The sequence below is a fragment of the Rana temporaria genome, chromosome 3, assembly GCF_905171775.1.
Source record: "Rana temporaria chromosome 3, aRanTem1.1, whole genome shotgun sequence".
Lineage (NCBI taxonomy): Eukaryota > Metazoa > Chordata > Amphibia > Anura > Ranidae > Rana > Rana temporaria.
This window is the reverse complement of record NC_053491.1, coordinates 205535540-205556763: the sequence shown is the minus strand read 5'-3', so window position 1 is coordinate 205556763 and position 21224 is coordinate 205535540. Positions and strand designations below refer to the sequence as shown.

The window sequence follows — 21224 nt, the reverse complement described above, 5'->3', positions numbered from 1 at the left end:
TTAATAGTATCAATAATATCTCTCCAATATATAAACAGTTTAGGGCACTTTCAGAGCATGTCACTGGCGTAGTTGCAATTGCGACCCATCTCCATGCTTCAGGGGGCCTATGCAATCTTCCCGTTTTACACCTGGACAGGAGGGGTGGCATATACATTAAAAAATACCCTCCAATTTCTTCCTGCAGCCTTTGACAGACTGCTTATCCTCCTCCTCCTCCTGCAGACATTTAGTGTTTACAGGAGTAAAATGGAGGAGATCCCTTCTAGTATATGCTGCCCCTGTTCGGGTTACTCATCTCTGCTGACGGGCCCCCCTCTTCTCCTCTCCTGCTGGATGCTGCTGCCGAGGATGGAGAGCTGGGAAGCATGTCTTCTACGGTCCCATCCTTTTGTGAAAGAACACAGTGAGATCGGAACTAATCACTCATTGTGTCCATTCATAACTGAATCGAAAGAAACTGTTTACTATGATTCGGTTTGTCAATGAACAAAAATTTTTATACAGAGCTATTTCCGTTCATTCATTCAGTGCTGCTGAGGGTGCAGAGATGGAGATTGAGGAGATTGAGAGCTGTGTACTCAATCTCCTTTCTCGGTCTCAAAAATGAGACATCAGACACCTAATAATTCGCCCAAAAAAAAAAAAGATGATAAGTAAATAAAATGGTAATACATAATGAAAAAAAAAAGAAAAAAATGCTGCCACTGTCCACTACTCTACTGACACTGTCCACTGATCTACTGACTGACACTGTCAACTTTTAAGATAGGCCAAGTATAGATTCTTTACTGTGACCTTTGTTTTATGATATTTGTGTTTGTTTTCCCTACTATTTAGTTAGGCCTTGTTAGTTTAAAAAAAATAAAAAAAAAGGGGGGGGGGGGGACACCTCTCAAAGGTTACTTATCCCTGCTCCAGGGTATTCAAAATAATTATAGGAGGCATGTCAAAATGTAGAAAGTTTCTCCAAAATCTTTTGACTTACCCTCTCAATATGTAAATAAAGATCTGAAATAACTCTTTAGCCACTTGGAGTTTCGTGGCACATGGTGGGAGTATTTCGGTGTGAGGTGCAAGTGTTGGGTGGTAGTGGGTGGGCCCCAGGTCAACTCTTGCAAGCTTCAAGCTATGCCTCTGTAGCATGTGAAACAGTGTGGCCAGTTCTAAATCACCTTTGACTCATATTGGGGTGCCTCTGCAACCCCAATGTGTCATTTTTGTGGAGATCGATAGGTCACGTGCAGCATGAAAAGCAAATTAGAATTTTAAAGAGCGGAGTTCTACCCAAAAGTGGAACTTCCACTTTAAAACACTCCTCGCCCCCTCACATGCCACATTTGGCATGTATTTTTTTTTTTGGGGGGGGGGGGTTCTTGCTTCCATATGAGACTTCCTGTCCAACTTCTGCCTATGGCCCGTCTAGGCAACTCCTTATCTCCCCCTAGCAGGCCTCTCTCTGCGTCACAGGTCCCAGAAGATTGCCTGTCCACTGGGAGAGCGGATCGTGACTAGGGATGAGCTTCGTATCCGAGTCAAACTCATGTTCGACTCGAACATCGTCGAATTATGAATGTTTTAGGGCCATTTGCGTCAAATTCGAGTTACGTTTCACAGCCCAGGGTGGCTTTGGCCAATTATGGCTCAGGGGGTTTAGTACACGCCCTACACTATAAAAGGCTGCATGCAGGTCGGCCTTGTGTAGTGTGTTGCGGTGGTTAAGAGAAGAGAGAGAGAGAGAGATAGAGTGAGTGAGTGAGTGAGTGTGTCATTTTTACTAGGTAGATAGAGCAGGCAGGCAGGCTAGTCAGTTAAAGTTACAGTGTGTAGAGGATATATATGCATCCCAGGTGTTGTACATATATTTATACACTGTATAGTTTAGCTAGATCAGCTCTTCCTAATTTACTGGCAGGCAGGTGATTGTGCTAGCTGCAGTATTCTCACGTGGTGTATTGCCTGTGTCTTCTGCAGTGTGCACCATAAAGCTACATGGTGTGTGTACTGCCTTTGTCCTCTGTAGTTTGAACCTAAAGCTACTAGGTGTGTACTGCCCGTGTCCTCTGCAGTTTGCACCTAAAGCTACGTAGTGTGTGTACTGCCTTTGTCCTCTGCAGATTGCACCTAAAGCTACTTGGTGTGCACTGCCCGTGTCCTCTGCAGTAGTGTGTACTGCCCGTGTCCTCTGCAGTGTGCACCTAAAGCTACTTGGTGTGTACTGCATGTGTGCTCTGTAGTTTGCACTTAAAGCTACGTGGTGTGTGTATTGTCTGTGTCTGTGCTATATTTCTCAATGATTTTCATCCATATTGCAGGGACCAGACATTACATTAAAGCCACAAGCAGTTTTAAATGACTTTTTTTCTTATAGTAATCTCATTTTGTGCAGGGACAGTTCTAAACACGTGCCACTTCACAGGCATACTATAGACACCCAGCAGGTACGATATTTAACCACTTGCCCACCAGGTTAATTCTGGCACTTCTCTCCTTCATGTGAAAATCACAATTTTTTTGCTAGAAAATTAATCAGAACCCCCAAACATTATATATTTTTTTTTAGCAGACATCCTAGGGAATAAAATGGCAGTCATTGCACCGTATTTGCGCAGCGGTCTTACAAGCGCACTTTTTTTGGATAAAAATCACTTTTTTGAATTAAAAAATAAGACAACAATACATTTTGCCCAATTTTTTTATATATTGTGAAAGATAATGTTACGCCGAGTAAAATGATACCCAACATGTCACGCTTAAAAATTGCGCCCGCTCGTGGCATGGCGTCAAACTTTTACCCTTAAAAATCTCGATAGGCGACGTTTAAAAAATTCTACAGGTTGCATTTTTTGAGTAGCAGAGTAGGTCTAGGGCTAGAATTATTGCTCTCACTCTAACGATCGCGGCGATACCTCACTTGTGTGGTTTGAATACCGTTTTCATATGCGGGCGCTACTCGCGTATGCGTTTGCTTCTGCGCGCGAGCTCGTCGGGACGGGGTGCTTTAAAAAAAATTTTTTTGGTTTTCTTATTTATTTTTATTTAGTTTTATAATTTTTTACACTGAAAAAAAAAAAAAAAAAAATTGATCACTTTTATTCCTATTACAAGGAATGTAAACATCCCTTGTAATAGAAAAAAGCATGACAGGTCCTCTTAAATATGAGATCTGGGGTCAAAAAGACCTCAGATCTCATAATTAGACTTAAATGCAAAAAAAAAAGTAAAAAAAAAAGTCATTTTTTCAAATGACAAAAAAAAAAATGTTTCTTTAAGAGGCTGGGCGGGACTGACGTTTTGACGTCACTTCCGCCCAGCAGAGCTATGAGGACGGGTGAAGGAGATTTCTCCTTCAGTCCCGTCCCCGCTCAGCTGCCGGACACATCCGATCCCCTCCGCCGCTACCGAAGGCTCCGGTAAGAGGCGGAGGGCGCGGGAGAGCGGCGGGAGGGGGGGGGCCCCTCTCCCGCCACCGATAACGGCGATCTCGCGGCGAATCCGCCGCGGAGACCGCCGTTATCGTGTACACCACCGCCCCCTGAAAAGATGAATATCTCGGTTGTGGCAGCAGCTGCTGCCGTTATCGAGATATTCAACTTTAAAAACAGGACGTCTTTTTGACATGGGGCGGTGGTCAAGAGGTTAAAGGAATTTATTTTTTTATTTAGGCATCATTAAAATCACTGCTCCAGAAAAAACAGTTTTTAAAACTTTTTTTCCATTGATACATGTTCACTGGGGAAAGACCCGGGTTCTCAAAGACGTTATACGTCAAAAACTTGCATATTAGGCTTTAAAATGAGCACTTTTGAATTCGAACGTTCGAGTCCCATAGACGTCAATGGGGTTCTAAATATTTGCGCGGTCGGTCTGAGTCGAAGGTTTTGGTGCGAACCGAACAGGGGGGTGTTTGGCTCATCCCTAATCGTGACTTACACATGCGCAGTGTACGCCCAGCCGTGAAGCCGCAAGCTGTCACGATCGATGCCCAGTCTTAATGGAGGCGTCGCAGAGACGCTTTAGTATCTCAGATTCATCTTGTATTCCTATTGCAGAATTTTAATGCTTTAAGAAGCAGATCTTGATCAATTTGGTGTACATATATCACCCGGTGATCATACTAAAGTTAAGGCTCAAATCCCTGTCGTTTCTGTAATTATTTTTTTCCTTAACCACTAGTCATCCGCCCGCCGTCAAAAGACGGCGGGAGGAAGACTCTTATCCTGGGTGGATGTCATATGACATGGCGCCTTTTAAAACCACTAGGGGTGGAACGCGCCAGGGGGGCGGACCGCAGGCGTGCCCGGAGTGTCACCGAGGACCCGGTACATGTGCCCAGCGGCCGCGATGGCCGCCGGGCACCCGCGATTGCTCAGGAACTGAGCAGGAAAGTTGATCTGTGTGTGTAAACACACAGATCCACATCCTGTCAGGGAGAGGGGACCGATGGTGTGTCCCTTGTATATAGGGACAACGATCTGGGACCTCCCCCAGTCACTCCCCTCCCCCCACAGTAAGAATTACCAATTAGGGAATACTCTAACCCCTTCCTCGCCCCCTAGTGTTAACCCCTTCCCTGCCAGTCACATTTATACAGTAATCAATGCATTTTTATAGCAGGGATCGCTGTATAAATGTGAATGGTCCCAAAAATGTGTCAAAAGTGTCCAATGTGTCACGATAAAAATCGCTGATCGGCGCCATTACTAGTAAAAAATAATAATAATAAAAATGCTATCAATCTATCCCCTATTTTGTAGACGCTATAACATTTACGCAAACCAATCAATATACGCTTATTGCATTTTTTTTTTTACCAAAAATATGTAGAAGAATACGCATCGGCCTAAACTGAGGAAAAAATTGGTTTAAAAAAAAGAAAAATATGAATATTATAGCTATAGCTTTTATTTCAAACGTGTCCCTCTTCTTTTGTTTATAGCACACAAAATAAAAACCGCAGAGGTGATCAACTACCACCAAAAGAAAGCTCTATTTGTGGGGAAAAAATGATAAAAATGTCATTTGGGTACAGTGTTGCTTGACCGCGCAGTTGTCATTCAAAGTGTGACAGCGCTAAAAGCTGAAAATTGGTCTGGGCAGGAAGGGGGGTGAAAGTGCCCTGTAGGCAAGTGGTTAAAGGGCTGTTCCACACTATTGCGCATTAGGTAAAACATTACTAGTGCATGATCAGTTTCACACAGGGTCCATATTTTATCCTGCATGTGTAGGGTGGGTGCATATGGTAGGGAACAAAAAAGTCTGGTGTTGAAAAGCAACACAGTGTAGCCCCGTGGAAGGATTTACATCTACCTTTAATGAAATTTGCTATTGGTTCTTTTGACACTGGTTTACATGAAAAGTGCCTATAATGGGCTATTAGCCGGAGGAGCTTAGTCCAAAATGTGAATTGCACTTAGACCCAGCAACAAAAATATAAATGCTTATGTTTGTCACTTCATACCTATAGTTAAAACTCAAATCATATGTCAGAAAGGCTGGTTAACTTGTAGGAGAAGTGTGTGCATATTTATCCCCACATACAGTACATATAGTTGAAAAAACAAATAAATAAATAAATATACTTACATTTGGATTTTAATTCAACAACAACATTTTTGCTTCTTTCAAGTTCTCTTTCTTTGTTATTTAATTCTTTGGACAAAAGGTCATTCTGAAAAGAAAAATACGTAATGAAAAAAAAAACGTTACAATGCGACTATAAAGTCTTTGTACAATTTATTTTATGCCGCGTACACACGTCCATGTTTAATGGTCTAGAAAAAACAAAGTTTTTCCAACCCGATTCTTGTCCTTGCCTACACATGCCCATTAAAAAAAAAAAGCTTGAGCAAAGCACGGTGACGTACAACATGTATGACGGCACTATAAAGGGGAAGTTCCATTCAGATGGCGCCACCCTTTGGGCTGTTTTTGCTGATTTTGTGTTAGTAAAAGTTTGGTGAGAGACGATTTGCGCTTTTCAGTCTTCGTGCTTTTCAGTCTGTTACAGTGTGACGAATGTGCCATCTCCATTACGAACGCTAGTTTTACCAGAACGAGCGTTCCCGTCTCATAACTTGCTTCTGAGCATGCATGTTTTTTTCACATCGTTAAAGCCTACACACGACCGTTTTTCACAACGTGAAAAACGACAACGTGAAAAACGACTTGAAAAAAATAGAGCATGTTCTAAATTTTTAATGCCCATTTCCCAAGTTGTCTTTCAGGACAGCACCTTGAGAGATAGTGACTCCACCCTCACCCACAGGAAACACCTTCTACTTCCTCCAGATCTTTAAAGGGAGGCGCCTCCCTAACACACCTCAGTTGTTGTGTTTCCTCCGGCCTGGAGGGAACATCTTCTGTGAGGGGAGTAAATATCTCAGGTGTTCCTGGGAGACGGCTTCCCTCCTACCTTTCTCCAGTTGAGACCGTCTGTCCTCCCGTACTACCCGAACGGAAGCGGTAGTTTTCGGGCTCCTCTTCCCCCTTTGTGCTCGGCGAGAGCCAGAAACACTCGGTGACCTGGAAGGAACGGCGGTCGCGCGTGCGTGGCCGCCATTTTGGCGTGGCCAGGATGGAACAGCAGGTTGCCGGGTTAGCGTGAACGTCTTTTTCGGCGTGACCGCAGGGGGAAGAGGGAGGACAGAGGCTGGGGCCTTTTTCCGTTTCTGGTCCGGTGCAGCGGCACTATTGGAGTCCAGAAACGGTGTGTGAGCCACGGTGAAGCGCTGTTCATCTGCAATAGAGGTCGCAGAAGTTACAGCGGTGGGACAGGCACAGGCACCAGCAGGGCCAGGTAGGAGGCAGCAGTTTAAGTCTGCCTGTTTTTTTCCTTACCTGTATCTTTTTTTGCTTTCCGGTCTCCTTTTTTCTAATCCCCCTAGTGGCAGGGGGCCTGTCGGGGCACTGGATTGGGCACATTTCTTTCCTAGTGCACCCATGTGGGGGGGGGGGTCCATTTATTGGGACTGGGTCTCATTAAGGATTCCCCTGCTTTCTTTCTTTCTTCTCCCCAGGTAGATGGGCGAGAACTATAAGAAGGCTCTATGCAGCACATGCATTGCTTCTTTTGTTCAGGAGGAATCAACCCCTATGCAGGACAGCTGGTTACCTCCGTAAAGAAAGAACTCTTTGCCATGATTCAAACTTTTCGTGACTCTTAGTTTCCCTTCCACAACTCGGGCCTTCACCTCTCAGGAAAGGTCACTCCCATGTTCCTTCCAGTGAGGATTCAGAGGGGTCGGGGTTTATCCCTGGGGGGAGGTGTATGGTTGCTTAGAATTTTTTTTTTTTCAGTAAGGTTCTAAGTTAATATGTCCGCAGGTATGCAGGGTAGCATGGCCGAGCAGTCTAAAGCGCTGCATTAAGGCTCCAGTCTCTTCGGAGGCGTGGGTTCAGATCCCACTGCTGCCACCATTATTTCTGACGCCAATGGGCAGACAGAGCTGGCAGAATCCAGAAAAAGAGCCTTTTTCTCAAAAACCCATAAAGGGCGATTTTTCTTTTGAGGAGATCCCTCTACAGGGTGGCTCAGGTGTCCGGGGTCCTCTGATCTACCTTTTTGAGGACTTGGGGGTTCTAAAAAGACCCTATGGACAAACGCATGGATGATATTTTTTCCAAAAAGAGCCCATGGCAGTCGATCAGGAAATTGAAACCCGCTATGGCCACGACATGTGTAGCCAGAAACTTAGAGGGTTGAACTATCCAGTTAATGGTGGTAGATTCACCTAAACAAGGACTCCTTTTCCGCCCTATCCTCTGCAGTTTATTTAGCCGATGCTTCAGCTGAAACAATTAAGAGGTTGAGAGGCCACAGCCTTGATTTAATTTGGCGAGAAGGGCGTGGTGATTAAAGACCTGAGGCCAGGTGATGCAGCTTCAGAAAATTTAAAGCTTGCAGAATTCTCTTTTTGGGCCGGAACTAGGAAGCATCCTAGACAGGTCAGCTGAAAGGAAAAATCTTCCCAAAAACAGCAAGCCAAAGGGAAAGGGGGAATTCTCTCCCATCTTTCTACGCAAGCCGAGAAATCCCAAGGACTCAGCCGTGCGGATAGGCGGAGGCCTTCTAAGGTTCCTTCCACAGTGATCAGCGGTAACATCCAGTCAGTACATTCTGATCACTCTTGCCCAGGGTTATGCCATAGGGTTCTCGAGAGCCTGGATAGCTCAGTCAGTAGAGCATCAGATTTTAATCTGAGGGTCCAGGGTTCAGGTCCCTGTTCGGGCACTGCCTTTCAACTACCTGTGAGGTCCTTGAACTGAAGATAGGGCAGTCGTTATGCACGTCTGTCAGGAATGTGCACTGGACCAAAGAGTTGAAATGTCCTAGGGGATGGGACGCCAACTCTCCCCTCTAGGCTCTCGGAATCTGCGCCAGAAATAAAGAGGGGATTCCAACTTGTTTAGAAACCCCTCCCAAGAGAGGTTTTGTTGATTACATAAAAACCCTGGCCAGGCAGTCTCATTTAGGGAGCCGATTCAACAGACTGGGATGCTATTCTCACTTATTCCTGGTAGAGAAGCCTACAGGAAAGTTCAGAATGAGCTTAAACTTGAAGCCTCTAAACAAATCTGTCAGATACAGAAGGTTCAAGATGGATTCAACTTCTTTTGGTCAAGAATCTATTGATGCCAGACTGTTTTATGGCATCTTAAGGGGACGCGTACCTGTGCATCCCTACCTCCCCTCAGTCCAGAGGGTTGGCAGTAAAGTGTAGTGGGAGTGGATCATCACCTTAAATTCAGGGCGTTGCCTTATTCGGACTGTCATCATCGCCTCATATTTTATTTTTATTTTTTTCACCGTGGTGGTGGCGGAAGCCCTAGCCCCGCTTCGTCTACAGGGTATTGCAGTTTGGCTTACCTAGGTGACCTATTCTTTTCTTCACCCCATGGAAAGATATGTTACCGAACAATCTATTCAGGGCGAGAAGTTACTCGCGTACTGGCCCAAGAGAGTTTGGTCCTCGACGGTCCTAGGAATGGCGGCCAGGCCATGTTGGCATCTACCTCTCAGACAGGAGCTGTCAGTGCAGGGCCCTGTATGCCATCCAGATGGGTCCAGTCTCTCCCTTGCAGCCTGGCAACTCCTAAAGAAGAAGGGTTCTCAGACCGTTTATTTTCTACTCTGCTGGAAAGCAGGTAGAAAGTGAGGAGGATTTTAGGCACAAAGGCGTGAAAGATGTATACGGCCTGGTGTAACTCGTCTAACCAAGAGCCTATCGAGCTTGGGTCCATTTTAGAATTCTTTCAGGAGGGAGCAGATAAAGGTCTGGCGATCAGTACATTAAAAGTACAAATATCTGCTTCGATAGTGTTCCTAGAGGACCACTGGTAGCTCGGTCTCTTTTAAGCCCTTTCGAGGCCTGGGACGGCTCAAATCAGGGGTTCTCGTATCAAAATCTTTTGCGAGTATTAGGATCCATGGCAGGAAAGCCATATGGAACTTTTATAAGACGCATCTCTTAGAGATCTTACCTTACAGCTTATTCCTGGTCGCTATAACTTCAGCAGGCAGGATCAGGGTATTCCATACTCTGTCTATAAGGGAACCTTATCCGTCTTTATTCTTGGATTGAATTGTCCTAAAAACAGATTTAAAATTTTCCTAGGGCAGCAGTTAATCGTTGCAGGATATTGTGCTGCCTAATTTCTGTGCAAATCCCTCAGGGGAGAAAGATTTTTCTTTAAAAAAAAAAAAAAAAAGACTGTTATGCTATCTCAAAATAACAAAGCGCCTCAGACGTGTTCTATTTGTTCTTTTTTGGGTTGCCAGGCTTTAAAAGGTACCTTGGCTAGGTGTTGGAATTTATCCATTCGAGAAGCTTCTCTCACGCGGACGTGGTGCCACCAGTAGGAATCGGTGCTCAGTCAACAAGAGCACTTGCAGCCACATGGGCAGAGAGAGCTGATGCCACCCCTAAGCAAATGGGCGAAGCAGCGAGATGGTTTAGCTTCCGCACCTTGTTGCGGCAATACAGTTTGGACCTCACATCCGCCAATGACCTGCATTCGGCAGAAGAGTCCTACAGGCTGTTGCCCCACCCTAAAGTTAAGTCTCTGTTATCCTCTCAAGGTGCTGTCCTGAAAGACGACTTGGGAAAATTCAAGTTAGACTTACCGGTAACTTGTTTTCCAGAAGTCTTTCAGGACAGCAACGACCCGCCATATTGGTTTAATGTACCATGCTGTGACTAACGTATGTGTTGATATGTTCCAGCTGGGGCCGGAGGTTCTCTGATACAACTGAGGTGTGTTAGGGAGGCGCCTCCCTTTAAAGATCTGGAGGAAGTAGAAGGTGTTTCCTGTGGGTGAGGGTGGAGTCACTATCTCTCAAGGTGCTGTCCTGAAAGACTTCTGGAAAACAAGTTACCGGTAAGTCTAAATTGAATTTTTTCACGTCATGAAAAATGATCTGAAGCCCACACACGATCGTTAATGACATAAAAAATTCACATTATGAAAAACGGTCGTCTGTATGCGGGATTAGACTTTTAAAATTATGTAATATGTATATTACAGTATATGTAAAGCGATAATATGTATATTGTAAAAATAAATTGTTTTTATTGCTATTCAACAACGTTTTTTTTTTTTTTTTATTCGAGACCAAAATATTGTTTTTTTTAAACGGAACCACCCACGGATCATAGGGGGGGGGGGGGGGGGCGGATGTGATCTTGTCCAACCAGTGAACGAATTATCCTTCAATATGGAAAAATCAGAGTATAATACTACAATATAAAAAGGGGCAGAGTTTCTTTTTTACATCCCCAACATAAGGCAGAAGCCTGCTGGTCCCATTTATTTATATGCACTGGGGTACAGTGCTACCTGGTCAACAATTTAGAATTACTCTCTGCCATACAAGAATTCATAGAAGATTAACTAGTTCCAATACTACTTTTTTTGTTTCATCTGGGGACAAACTTTGATCTAGTTCTCCCTCCCAGTTGACTATGTATTTTAAAGGGGACTGTGCCGTCCAATGGGAATAGATTTGTTATATATAATACAGGTTTCTCTTAACCATTTTCTATGGATGTTATGTTTTGTTTACATGCTGCCATCTAGTGACCTTTTGTGGTAATGCACAGTTTTCTGTATTTCTTTTGTCTGATCTATGATACACTTCCTCTCTGTGTAATGCTCCACCCCTTCTCCCCGAGTTTGTATTTCCTGTCTAATGGAGAACAGCTTAACAGGCCTCATGTAACATGGCCACATGCATTCTCCATAAGTAAGCTACAGACAGTATCATCTTTTGACTGCACAATACTACATCCTGTTCATCTGCTGTAACCTGTCATCTGATGTATTCTGAGGTTTTGGATTAAAGCACTTCTGTGAATGGAATCGGTATTGGTGAGTTCAAGCTATCTGATAAGAATTGTCCTCAGTGATTATATCTGCTTATACAGGCCAGGCATAGAGGTCTCACAAGGGATAAGTCGCTTCATAACAATTGGAGTCAGAATAATGACTGTATGGTCAAAAGCAAGGTGGTGCCTCCGATTTTGTATTTCCAGCGCGCTGGATATCGCTGCTGGAGGCTGTGCTTCTCGCGCTCCCTGCTCTCACAAGATGACGCACATTCATAGGAATCAATTGGGGGCAGCGAGAGGGAGGAGTGACATAGCACGGCTCTAGCTCCCGCGATGGGGAATCTCGCCGCTAGCAGAGACGAGATCGACATAAAATCGGCGGCACCTACTGAAAGGCAGGCGGTTAGAGTTCCTCCATAGATAATAATGCATTGATAGGCTATAGTTCCCCTATACTAATAATGCATTATAAGGCGGTTAGAGTTCCCCCTTAGTGATTAATGCTTGTATGATTATGTATCCTTGACATTCTAGGAAGAGCTAGGAACATTGCCATTGTTATTGTGTACTAGACAAATAATGATAAACATTAGATAAGCTGCAGTAGAAATTAGATATCTGCAGGGCACAAAAAAGATTGCTATATATTACTTGTATAACCTAATAACTTCGATATGATTGGCTGGGACAAGGGCGTTCCCTTGTATGATTTGATTATGAACAAGTACGCATTAGAAAATAAAGCTAGTGTGTGGACATACCATGTGTGCGTGTGGATGTTTTCTCACTACCAATGCATTGGGGACTTTCCATACATCCAGATTGTCCTTAAACCCCGGGTCTAGTTGAACCAGCAACCTTACACCTACTGTAGGAGTTTATACAAAGTTGAGATGCCGTGGGTAGGACCAGTGGCATGTGGATACATAACTGTTCTATTAGATACAAGTCTTCCACTGAGGTTTTGGGAGGCAACTAATAAAGCCAGAGACTTGATTCAATCTCTAGAAATCCAGTTATTCACCATTTTGTTCTACATTCTTGTAGACCAAGGATAGATGTACACAACATCATGTCATGTAACCCAAGTGCATCATCCATTTTCTGGTAATGGAATGTACTACCTGTCTAGCCCTAGTAAAAAATGAGGGTTAGCAGTCAGAAACATCAAAAGGCAAATTTGTCACCCATTGATTATTTTTTCACAATCCCACACCTTATTTAGTTAATAAGAATGTTGATGTAGCAAGCTTTTTGCACAGTTTCTGTATCCAAAGCAAATAATCCAAGTCCTGATCCCTATGATACTCCTCAATTTCTTGTTCAATTTTACATGTTACATTTTACAAGACAACATTAGGATACTCCTCAATTTCAGCCCAGAACCCTTTAGTTTTTCCATAATGGCAATCCAGCATTCTAGATAATATAACTGCCTGGCTAGATTTTCAAAAGTCTGGCACGCCTAACCTCCCAAAATCCTTTTATCTGGTCAGTAATTGATAACATAGCTTGGGTTTGGGACTACTAATGTGTAGTTGAGCTTGTTAAAAGCATATGAATTTGTTGTTCTGTAATGCGATTTCTATTCTCCATCCAACTTTTATTATTTGTGAGTTTAAAAAGATATTGCACAATCTATCATTTCCTGTAATAAATGCTAACCCACTACATTTAAGTGCATCAGAATGACATTTTTTAAATGCAACTCCAGGTTTGTACAATAAGTAGAAGCAATTGCAGAGTCTGAAGAGAAGCAAAAGGCTCTATAATGAAAAATGTATATATGTTTTTCGATGTGTGGCAGGTAATGGGTAAAATCTTAACCACTTAAGGACCGGACCAATATGCAGCTAAATGACCCAAGGGGTTTTTACAATTTGGCACTGCGTCGATTTAACAGACAATTGCGCGGTCGTGCGACGTGGCTCCCAAACAAAATTGGCGTCCTTTTTTCCCCACAAATAGAGCTTTCTTTTGGTGGTATTTGATCACCTCTGCGGTTTTTATTTTTTGCGCTTTAAACAAAAATAGAGCGACAATTTTGAAAAAAATGCAATATTTTTTACTTTTTGCTATAATAAATATCCCCCAAAAACATATATAATTTTTTTTTTCCTCAGTTTAGGCCGATACGTATTCGTTTACCTATTTTTGGTAAAAAAAAAAAAAAATCTCAATAAGCGTTTATCGATTGGTTTGCGCAAAATGTATAGCGTTTACAAAATAGGGGATAGTTTTATTGCATTTTTATTAATTTTTTTTTTTTTTACTACTAATGGCAGCGATCAACGATTTTTTTCGTGACTGCAACATTATGGCGGACACTTCGGACAATTTTGACACATTTTTGGGACCACTGTAATTTTCACAGCAAAAAATGCATTTAAATTGCATTGTTTATTGTGAAAATGACAGTTGCAGTTTGGGAGTTAACCACAGGGGGCGCTGTAGGAGTTAGTGTTCACTTTGTGTGTGTTTACAACTGTAGGGGGGTGTGGCTGTAGGACTGACGTCATCGATCGAGTCTCCCTTATATAAAGGGATCACTCGATAGATACGCCGCCACAGTGAAGCACGGGGAAGCTGTGTTTACACACGGCTCTCCCCGTTCTTCAGCTCCGGGGAGCGATCGCGACGGAGCGGCTATAAACGAATAGCCGCGCCTTCGTCCCGGATCGCTCCCCGAGGGGATCCCACCACCGCATGTAGCGGGGGGGGGGGGTTCCGATCGGACCCCCGTCTAGGCAGGCACGTACAGGTACGTTGATGTGCCTGTCCGTGCCATTCTGCCGACGTATATCTACATTAGGCGGTCGGGAAGTGGTTAATCACCCTCCTAGGTGTGCAGTTGAAGATCATATGCAGTAGACAGTGAAAGGAATCTAGACAGCTGCTCTCTATAAAAGCCCATTCATCTTTATTAAACTTGTAAAAGCACCCTGATACAGCAGAAAAACACTGTGGGGAAAGAGAGAAAGTCAACGCGTTTCATGCTATATCAGCGCTTACTCATTGCCTGTAATCACTGATTGAATTCTGGTTTTCCAGCAGAACCATTCGACAAAAGCCGGTCATTAGACTGTTTTCCGCTGAACAGACAGCAGTGCACATGTACTGAAAGGAGGCCAGTTCCTGCGGAACAGGCTGACTTTTGATACATGTGTACCGGTCTTTATTGTTCTCCAATAGATTATTTTGTACTCACAGCTTAAATGCTCCTACCTGTATGAGAAATCTTATGACCCTCTAACAGGACCAGAGCTAGAGGAATGCCAGTGCAAGTACAATTTTCACAGCTTACATTGCAATCCTCCTTGCAAAACAACAGTCTAACCACGTATTCTGTGTAAATTGTCAAATATGCATTATAACCACAAATCATTGTGTGACAGAAGCACTAAAATTATATAATATTTAGCAGACATTAAAATGGAACTGAACTCTGGGAACTGTGCCCAAAGAAGGCAGGAAGAGGGAAAAGGACTAGTGACCAGTATTGCCTCTGCTCTGCCTGCAAAGGGTCTTTTCCCCATGACTGGCTTACCATGCGTTTTTTAGCATGGTTTCTAAAAGCAGAGGCAACCAACCATCTTGGTAAAGGCAGAGCCTCCAAGAAGAGCAGTGAGTAGCACAGTAGGGACTTTACCAGATCTCACTCCAAATTTCCTATTAGAGGCAGCACTGCCTTACATCTCACACTGCAGCTATACAACTATGAGGCTGAATGCCCAGTCTCTAGGCCGTAGGTGTGAAACACAAGGCCCGCGGGCCAAATCCAGCCCTTCAGGCCATTTTATGTGGCCCTCGCACCTCTCCTGCAGCTGCCGGAGAGCTCCAGCCCTCCTCTGGTCCTCTTCCAGACCCCTACTTTCTGCTTTCCAGCAATGCATCCAGCTTCTTCCCAGCAGCAGCATAAAGTAAGGGGGGGTGCACTGTGATGTAAGGAGAGTGGGGGACTCAACTTCTCATGGTGGGGTGGCTCTTGACATCTAATGTAAGGGGAGGGGATGCGCTGGACATCTAATCTTACAGATACAACCGACCTTTTGAGGGTCATCATAATGCTGATGCGCCCCACGATTAAATTGAGTTTGACACCCTTGCTCTAAGCACTCTCTTACGCACTTGAACGTGCACTGCTATTTTCTTTTAGGAGGACTTCCAGACTAGGTAATATTTTAAAGAGTAATGAGCAAAGTGCAGTACTTATGGTTTAGTGCTTTTAGCTCATCAATGCTATTTTATATGGAATAGCAAGTGTCTGTTTATTAAAGTAAAGCAGCTACAGAATTTGTAGCTGCTGACTTTTAAGTCTTTCATAAACCAATCGAAGTTCCTCTTTAAAAGCCATTGATAAATAGTACTGCAACTTTAGAGGTTAAAGTAGAATTCCAGCTTAAACCTAACTAACCTTAAAATTTCCCATCACCCCTTCCTAACACCTATGCTGACTAGCCTGTGTGACAGTCTCTTCAGGTGATCTTCTGTGTCAGACAGCAGCAGCAGCAGGAGAGAGCACTTGACAACAGCTTTGAATGCCTGGGGTGGTGATGTCCCCCATAGGTTCCCATGTCCCAGCGGTTGTCAGCGCTCCCTTCTCTCCCCTGCAGCCAGTGCTAACTGACACAGGGGAGAAGGATCACATGACCAGACTGGAGCGGGCTGAAAAAGAGTTAGTATATACACATATTTTGTTTTACACAGTTTAGTCAGCATAGGTGTTAGGAAGGGGAGGGGTCATTTTTAAGACTAGTTAGGGTTCGGCCCCTTTCACACTAGGGCGGTTTGCAGGCACTATTGCGCTAAAAATAGCGCCTGCAAACCGACCTGAAACAGCGGCTACTGTTTCTCCAGTGTGAAAGCCCAAGGGCTTTCACACTGGAGTGGTGCGCTAGCAGGACTGCTCCAAAAGTCCTGCTAGCCACATCTTTGGAGCGATGAAGGCGCTGTGTGTTTACCGCTCCTCCACCGCTTCTTCCCATTGATAGCAATGGGAAACCGCAGTTATACCGCCTATTAACCCTTTTTCAGCCGATAGCGCGGGGGGGGGGGGGGGGGGGGGGGGGGAGTAAAACCACATCGCTAGCGGCCGAATATTGCCACAATTCCGATGGTAAAGCGCCGCTAAAAATAGCGCCGCTTTACCGCCACCGCACCTCCCACCCCAGTGTGAAAGGGGCCTTAGGCTGGAATTCTACTTTAAAGTGGATGTAAACCCAAAGGGGCAGAACCACAAAGATCTGCCCCAGAGATACGCTACGCCGCCGTAACTTACTTCTGTTATCTTCAAATCCTTAAAGATTTTGCACCGTAAGTTATGGCGGTGTAGTCTATCTCTGGCGGCAGAAGTCAAATCGGCGATTAGGGGGCGTGTTTCATTTAAATGAAGCGCGTCCCCGTGCCGAATGAACTGCGCATGCGCCGTCCCTAAATTTCCCACTGTGCATTGCGCTAAATGACGTCGCTAGGACGTAATTTTTTTTTAACATAGACGTAAATTACGTCCATCCCGATTCACGGACAACTTAAGCAAAAAAAAAAAAAACGCGGGAACGACGGCCATACTTAACATGGCAGGTCTAACTATACGCCGCAAAACACCAGCTTTAACTATATGCCGGAAAAAGCCGACTAGAGACGACGTAAAAAAATGCGACGGCCGCGCGTACGTTCGTGGATCGTCGGAAATAGCTAATTTGCATACCCCGACGCGGAAAACGGCGCGTACTCCACCCAGCGGACGCCGAAGTATTGCATCTAAGATCCAAAGGCGTACGAAGCTGTACGCCTGTCGGATCTAACTCAGATGCCGTCGTATCTTGGTTTGAGGATTCAAACTAAAGATACGAAAGTAGATATGCCGGCGTACTCTCTTTGTGGATCTGCCCCAAAATGTTTTATTTATTTTTTGATGTCACAATGTAAAGAATATGATTTCCTATGATCTGTGCCCAGTCTTGTTCAGTGAAAATAAAAAGAGACTTGCAGAGAAAAACCTGTCTAAATAAAAAGTCCTTTCCGCCCCCATGCTTGGAGTGACAGGTTACTTACATATCTTGTGCACTAGATTGGACACATGCACAGCCTCTGTAAACAGTTCACAATTCTCCTCTCCTCTCCTCTCCTCTCCTCTCCTCTCCTCTCCTCTCCTCTCCTCTCCTCTCCAGCTCTCCCAAGATTGGCTGCCTTTCCTGAATGTTTTCATAATATGGAGTGTGATCCACAGCATATGGCAGTGTGAACTGCTGAGCGAGTCTGCTGTGATGTGGGAACCCACAGTGGATTCGCAGAGTTCCCGAATCGCACCAGTGTGAACCCAGCCTCAAAGCATACAGCCTACACATGATATATAATCTTATTCTCTACATCCCTGAAAAGTAAAATCGGCTCTTTCACATGTATATCTAAAGTTAATAGTTCGTTTCTAAAAGCAGTAAAATTCTGTTAGTCGTTAAGGCTAAACTTCAGGCAAAAAGCTAAACACACAAATGAAATGCATATACATTGGAGCCATTTTGCCTGCTAATTTATGTCCATCCAATTCTGTGTATTACATAAATCGGAAACACAACACAGCCCTGTCTGGCAGGCAATGTTAATTTGCATCAAATTTTGATTTAGTTTTAGTCATAATCTTTTGACTAAAATGTCATTTCAGTTTTAGTCCCATTTAAGCCATCTGCAATTGTTTTTGTCGACTAAAAGACTGCAGTACATTTAAGTCAACCAAAATCGAATGGGTTTAGTTAAATTGTAATGCATTTAAGCATTTCTCTAAAAACTCATTATATACTCCTAGAATAAAAATTGTATTATGGTTTGAACAAACTCACAGATACAGATTTAGCGGCTGTGGATGGTCTGAGGTGGCCTGTAATTCACAGTGCTTAGGCCATGGTATGATGAGTCCTGTAATGATGCACATTGGTCCGGACAGTGGTTGGAGGAGGCCTGCAATTCTGCACAGTGCTCTGAATGGTGGTCAGAGTGGAGGCCTGTAATGCAGTGCTCTTGATGCCAGTGGTCAGAGCAGGCCTGTAATGCTGCACAGTGCTCTGGATGGTGGTCAGAGGAGGCCTGTAGTGCACAGTGCTCTGAATGGTGGTCAGAGTGGAGGCCTGTAATGCAGTGCTCTTGATGCCAGTGGTCAGAGCAGGCCTGTAATGCTGCACAGTGCTCTGGATGGTGGTCAGAGGAGGCCTGTAGTGCACAGTGCTCTGGACGGTGGTCTGAGGCCTGTAATGCTGGACAGTGGTCTGAGGGGAGGTCTGTAATGCACAGTGCTCTGGATGCCGGTAGTCAAAGCAGGCCTGTAATGCACACAGTGCTCTGGATGGTGGTCTGAGGGGAGGCCTGTAATGCACACAGTGCTCTGGATGGTGGTCTGAGGGGAGGCCTGTAATGTACACACTCGCAGTGCTCTGGGCGGTCTGAGGAGGCCTGTAATGCACAGTGCTCTGGATTGTAGCGACCTGGGAGATCTCAGGAGGCCTGTAATGCACAGTGCTTTGAACGGTCATCTGAGGAGGCATGTAATGCTGGCTGCACAGTGCTAAGCACGCTATGATCGCTACTCGCTACCTTGCTTGCTGGGAGCAGAGGCAGTAAAAAAAAAAAAAAAAAAAAAAACTCTACAGGCAGAGCTCCAAAGAAACCGGAGGTTCACGTGGGTAAACGCCCCTCCCCCACATTTTCATTTTTGACAAAAATGGAATTGATTTTCATCATAGTTTTCAGCAATTTATGAAAATGCGGGGTACTTTTATCTTTGTTTTTGTCACTGGAAATATGCTGCTGATGAATTAGCGACAAAATGAACACTGCTGGCAGGGATGGTCTGATTTTTCTCTGCTTCAGTTAAATTGCAATTACAGTTTTATCCCTCCCCCAGTCTACAACTGGGCAGGGAATCAGTACACTGATAAGTCACTCTTTCTGCTCTCTCCTCCAATCAGTATGCTACTTATTAGCGCTTGAAAACTGCAGCTCAACTGACTGCTATCTTGTGCTGCTTCTCCTTCTTAGAGTCTGAGCTTTGCTGTAGAGGATTTCCAGAGGCCGATATCGGGTCAAAAATAAACACTTGCTAAACATTTAACAAAACACATTTAAGAATGTAATAATGAATACAATGCTGTATGACTGTTTTTATATCTGCATGGAGTCCAACTTTAAATACATTACCTGTCTTCCCCACCTCTCAAGTAAATAACCTTATGTTTTGCAATATTCTTATTGACATCTGATTTGCTGTTAAAAATAAATGATCATGTAAAGATTTACAAGATATTTTTACCTTTTCCCTAATTTCGCCCGTTTTATCCAGGACAACAAAACTGGAATCTCTCGGTCTAAAACTGGGGTCTGTAGTGGAACTTCCATTCAAGAACAAGTCATCAGCCGTTAATCCTGAAATAAAAAAAAACACATAGCTATTAAAGTGATTGTAAAGACCGAAGGTATTTTTGTGCCACTGCCCCTTATACTTATCTGATCCAGATCTTGATCCAGCAATGTGCACAAGATCAGAGGCTCTCTTGGCTCTCTCACTCCTCAGTGGCTGAGAGACAGCAGTGGGAGTCATTGGCTTCCGCGGCTGTCAACCACACTCAGTGTTTTAGTGTTAAAGCACTCGGGCTTTCACATTGGGATTGCAGATGCAGCTTCTTTCAGGTGCTTTGTAGGTGTTTTTTTTTTATTTTATTTTTTTAACGCTAAAGCGCCTGAAAAATGCCCCAGTGTGAAAGGGGTCTTTCCGAAGATGGCAGTGGCAGCACCCGGGAAAGTTTGGCTTCGGTTGCCAACATCGCGAGCGCACTAGACAGGTAAGTGTCCTTATTTAAAAGTCAGCAGCTGCAGTATTTGTAGCTGCTTACTTTAAAAAAAAAAAATAAAAAAATTGGTGGAGCTCCGCTTTAAATTGCTGCTCTTTAAATTACTTTTCTGCTACAGGGCATCTGTATTTTTTGCAACAAAATTACACCAACAAAAAGAATGGATGTTTCCAATATCCTACTTTCTTCTCTTTTTTCTAGTACTAAATAATATTTAACCACTTGCATACCAGGCACTTACGCACCTTCCTGCCCAAGCCAATTTTCAGCTTTCAGCACTGTCGCAATTTGAATGACGATTGCGCGGTCATGCTACACTGTACCCAAATGAATTTTTTATCATTTTGTTCCCACAAATAGAGCTTTCTTTTGGTGGTATTTGATCACCTCTGCGATTTTTTTTTTAGGAGCCAGCCCAAGTGCTTTAACACTAAAGCGCCTGAAAAACGCCCCAGTGTGAAAGGGGTCTTGGCGTGAAAAAAAACGTCTGTAAAGCCCCTGAAAGAAGCTGCATCTGCAAGCCCGAGTGCTTTCACACTGTGGTGCTGTGCTGGCAGGGCATCAAAAAAGTCCTGCAAGCAATTTCTTCACAGCGCTTTAGGAACATTGAATACGCCGCTCCTAAAGCGCCCCTTCCCATTAAGGGGCTTTTTAACGCTAAAGCGCCTGAAAATGTCCCAGTGTGAAAGGATTCTTAGCGGAGCTTTACCAGCATTTTTTGGGCGCCGATAGTGTTAAAGGGCTCTGAAAGCAATCGGACTTTCACATTGGGATTGCAGATGAGGCTTCTTTCAGGTGCTTTTTTTTTTTAACGCCAAAGCGCCTAAAAAACACCCCAGTGTGAAAGGGGTCTTAGGGAATCAGGAAGTGAAGCCTTGTAGCTTCACTTCCTGGTTCCCTACTGCGCTGCGCAATCCCACTGGTCCCTGCTGTCTTTTGGGACCCGTGTGTCTCCCAGAAGGCAACGGGGGGGGGGGCGGAGAAGGTGGTGGAAGTGGCGTAGATACCCGCAGGTGGCTCAGGTATCTATGCCCGGAAGTGGGAGCAAAATACCTGT

At 44.2% G+C, this 21224-nt stretch overlaps 1 protein-coding gene across 1 annotated transcript in view; it reads right to left on the bottom strand.

Moving 5' to 3' along the window:
* CEP290 (centrosomal protein 290) overlaps positions 1-21224 on the bottom strand; it is a 245302-nt gene that overhangs the window by 166326 nt on the left and 57752 nt on the right. The window contains exons 17-18 of the mRNA XM_040344166.1: positions 19630-19742; positions 5587-5671 (exon numbers count right to left, since the gene is read on the bottom strand). Coding sequence (XP_040200100.1) covers positions 5587-5671; positions 19630-19742 — 198 coding nt within the window. The remainder of the gene's footprint in view (positions 1-5586; positions 5672-19629; positions 19743-21224) is intronic.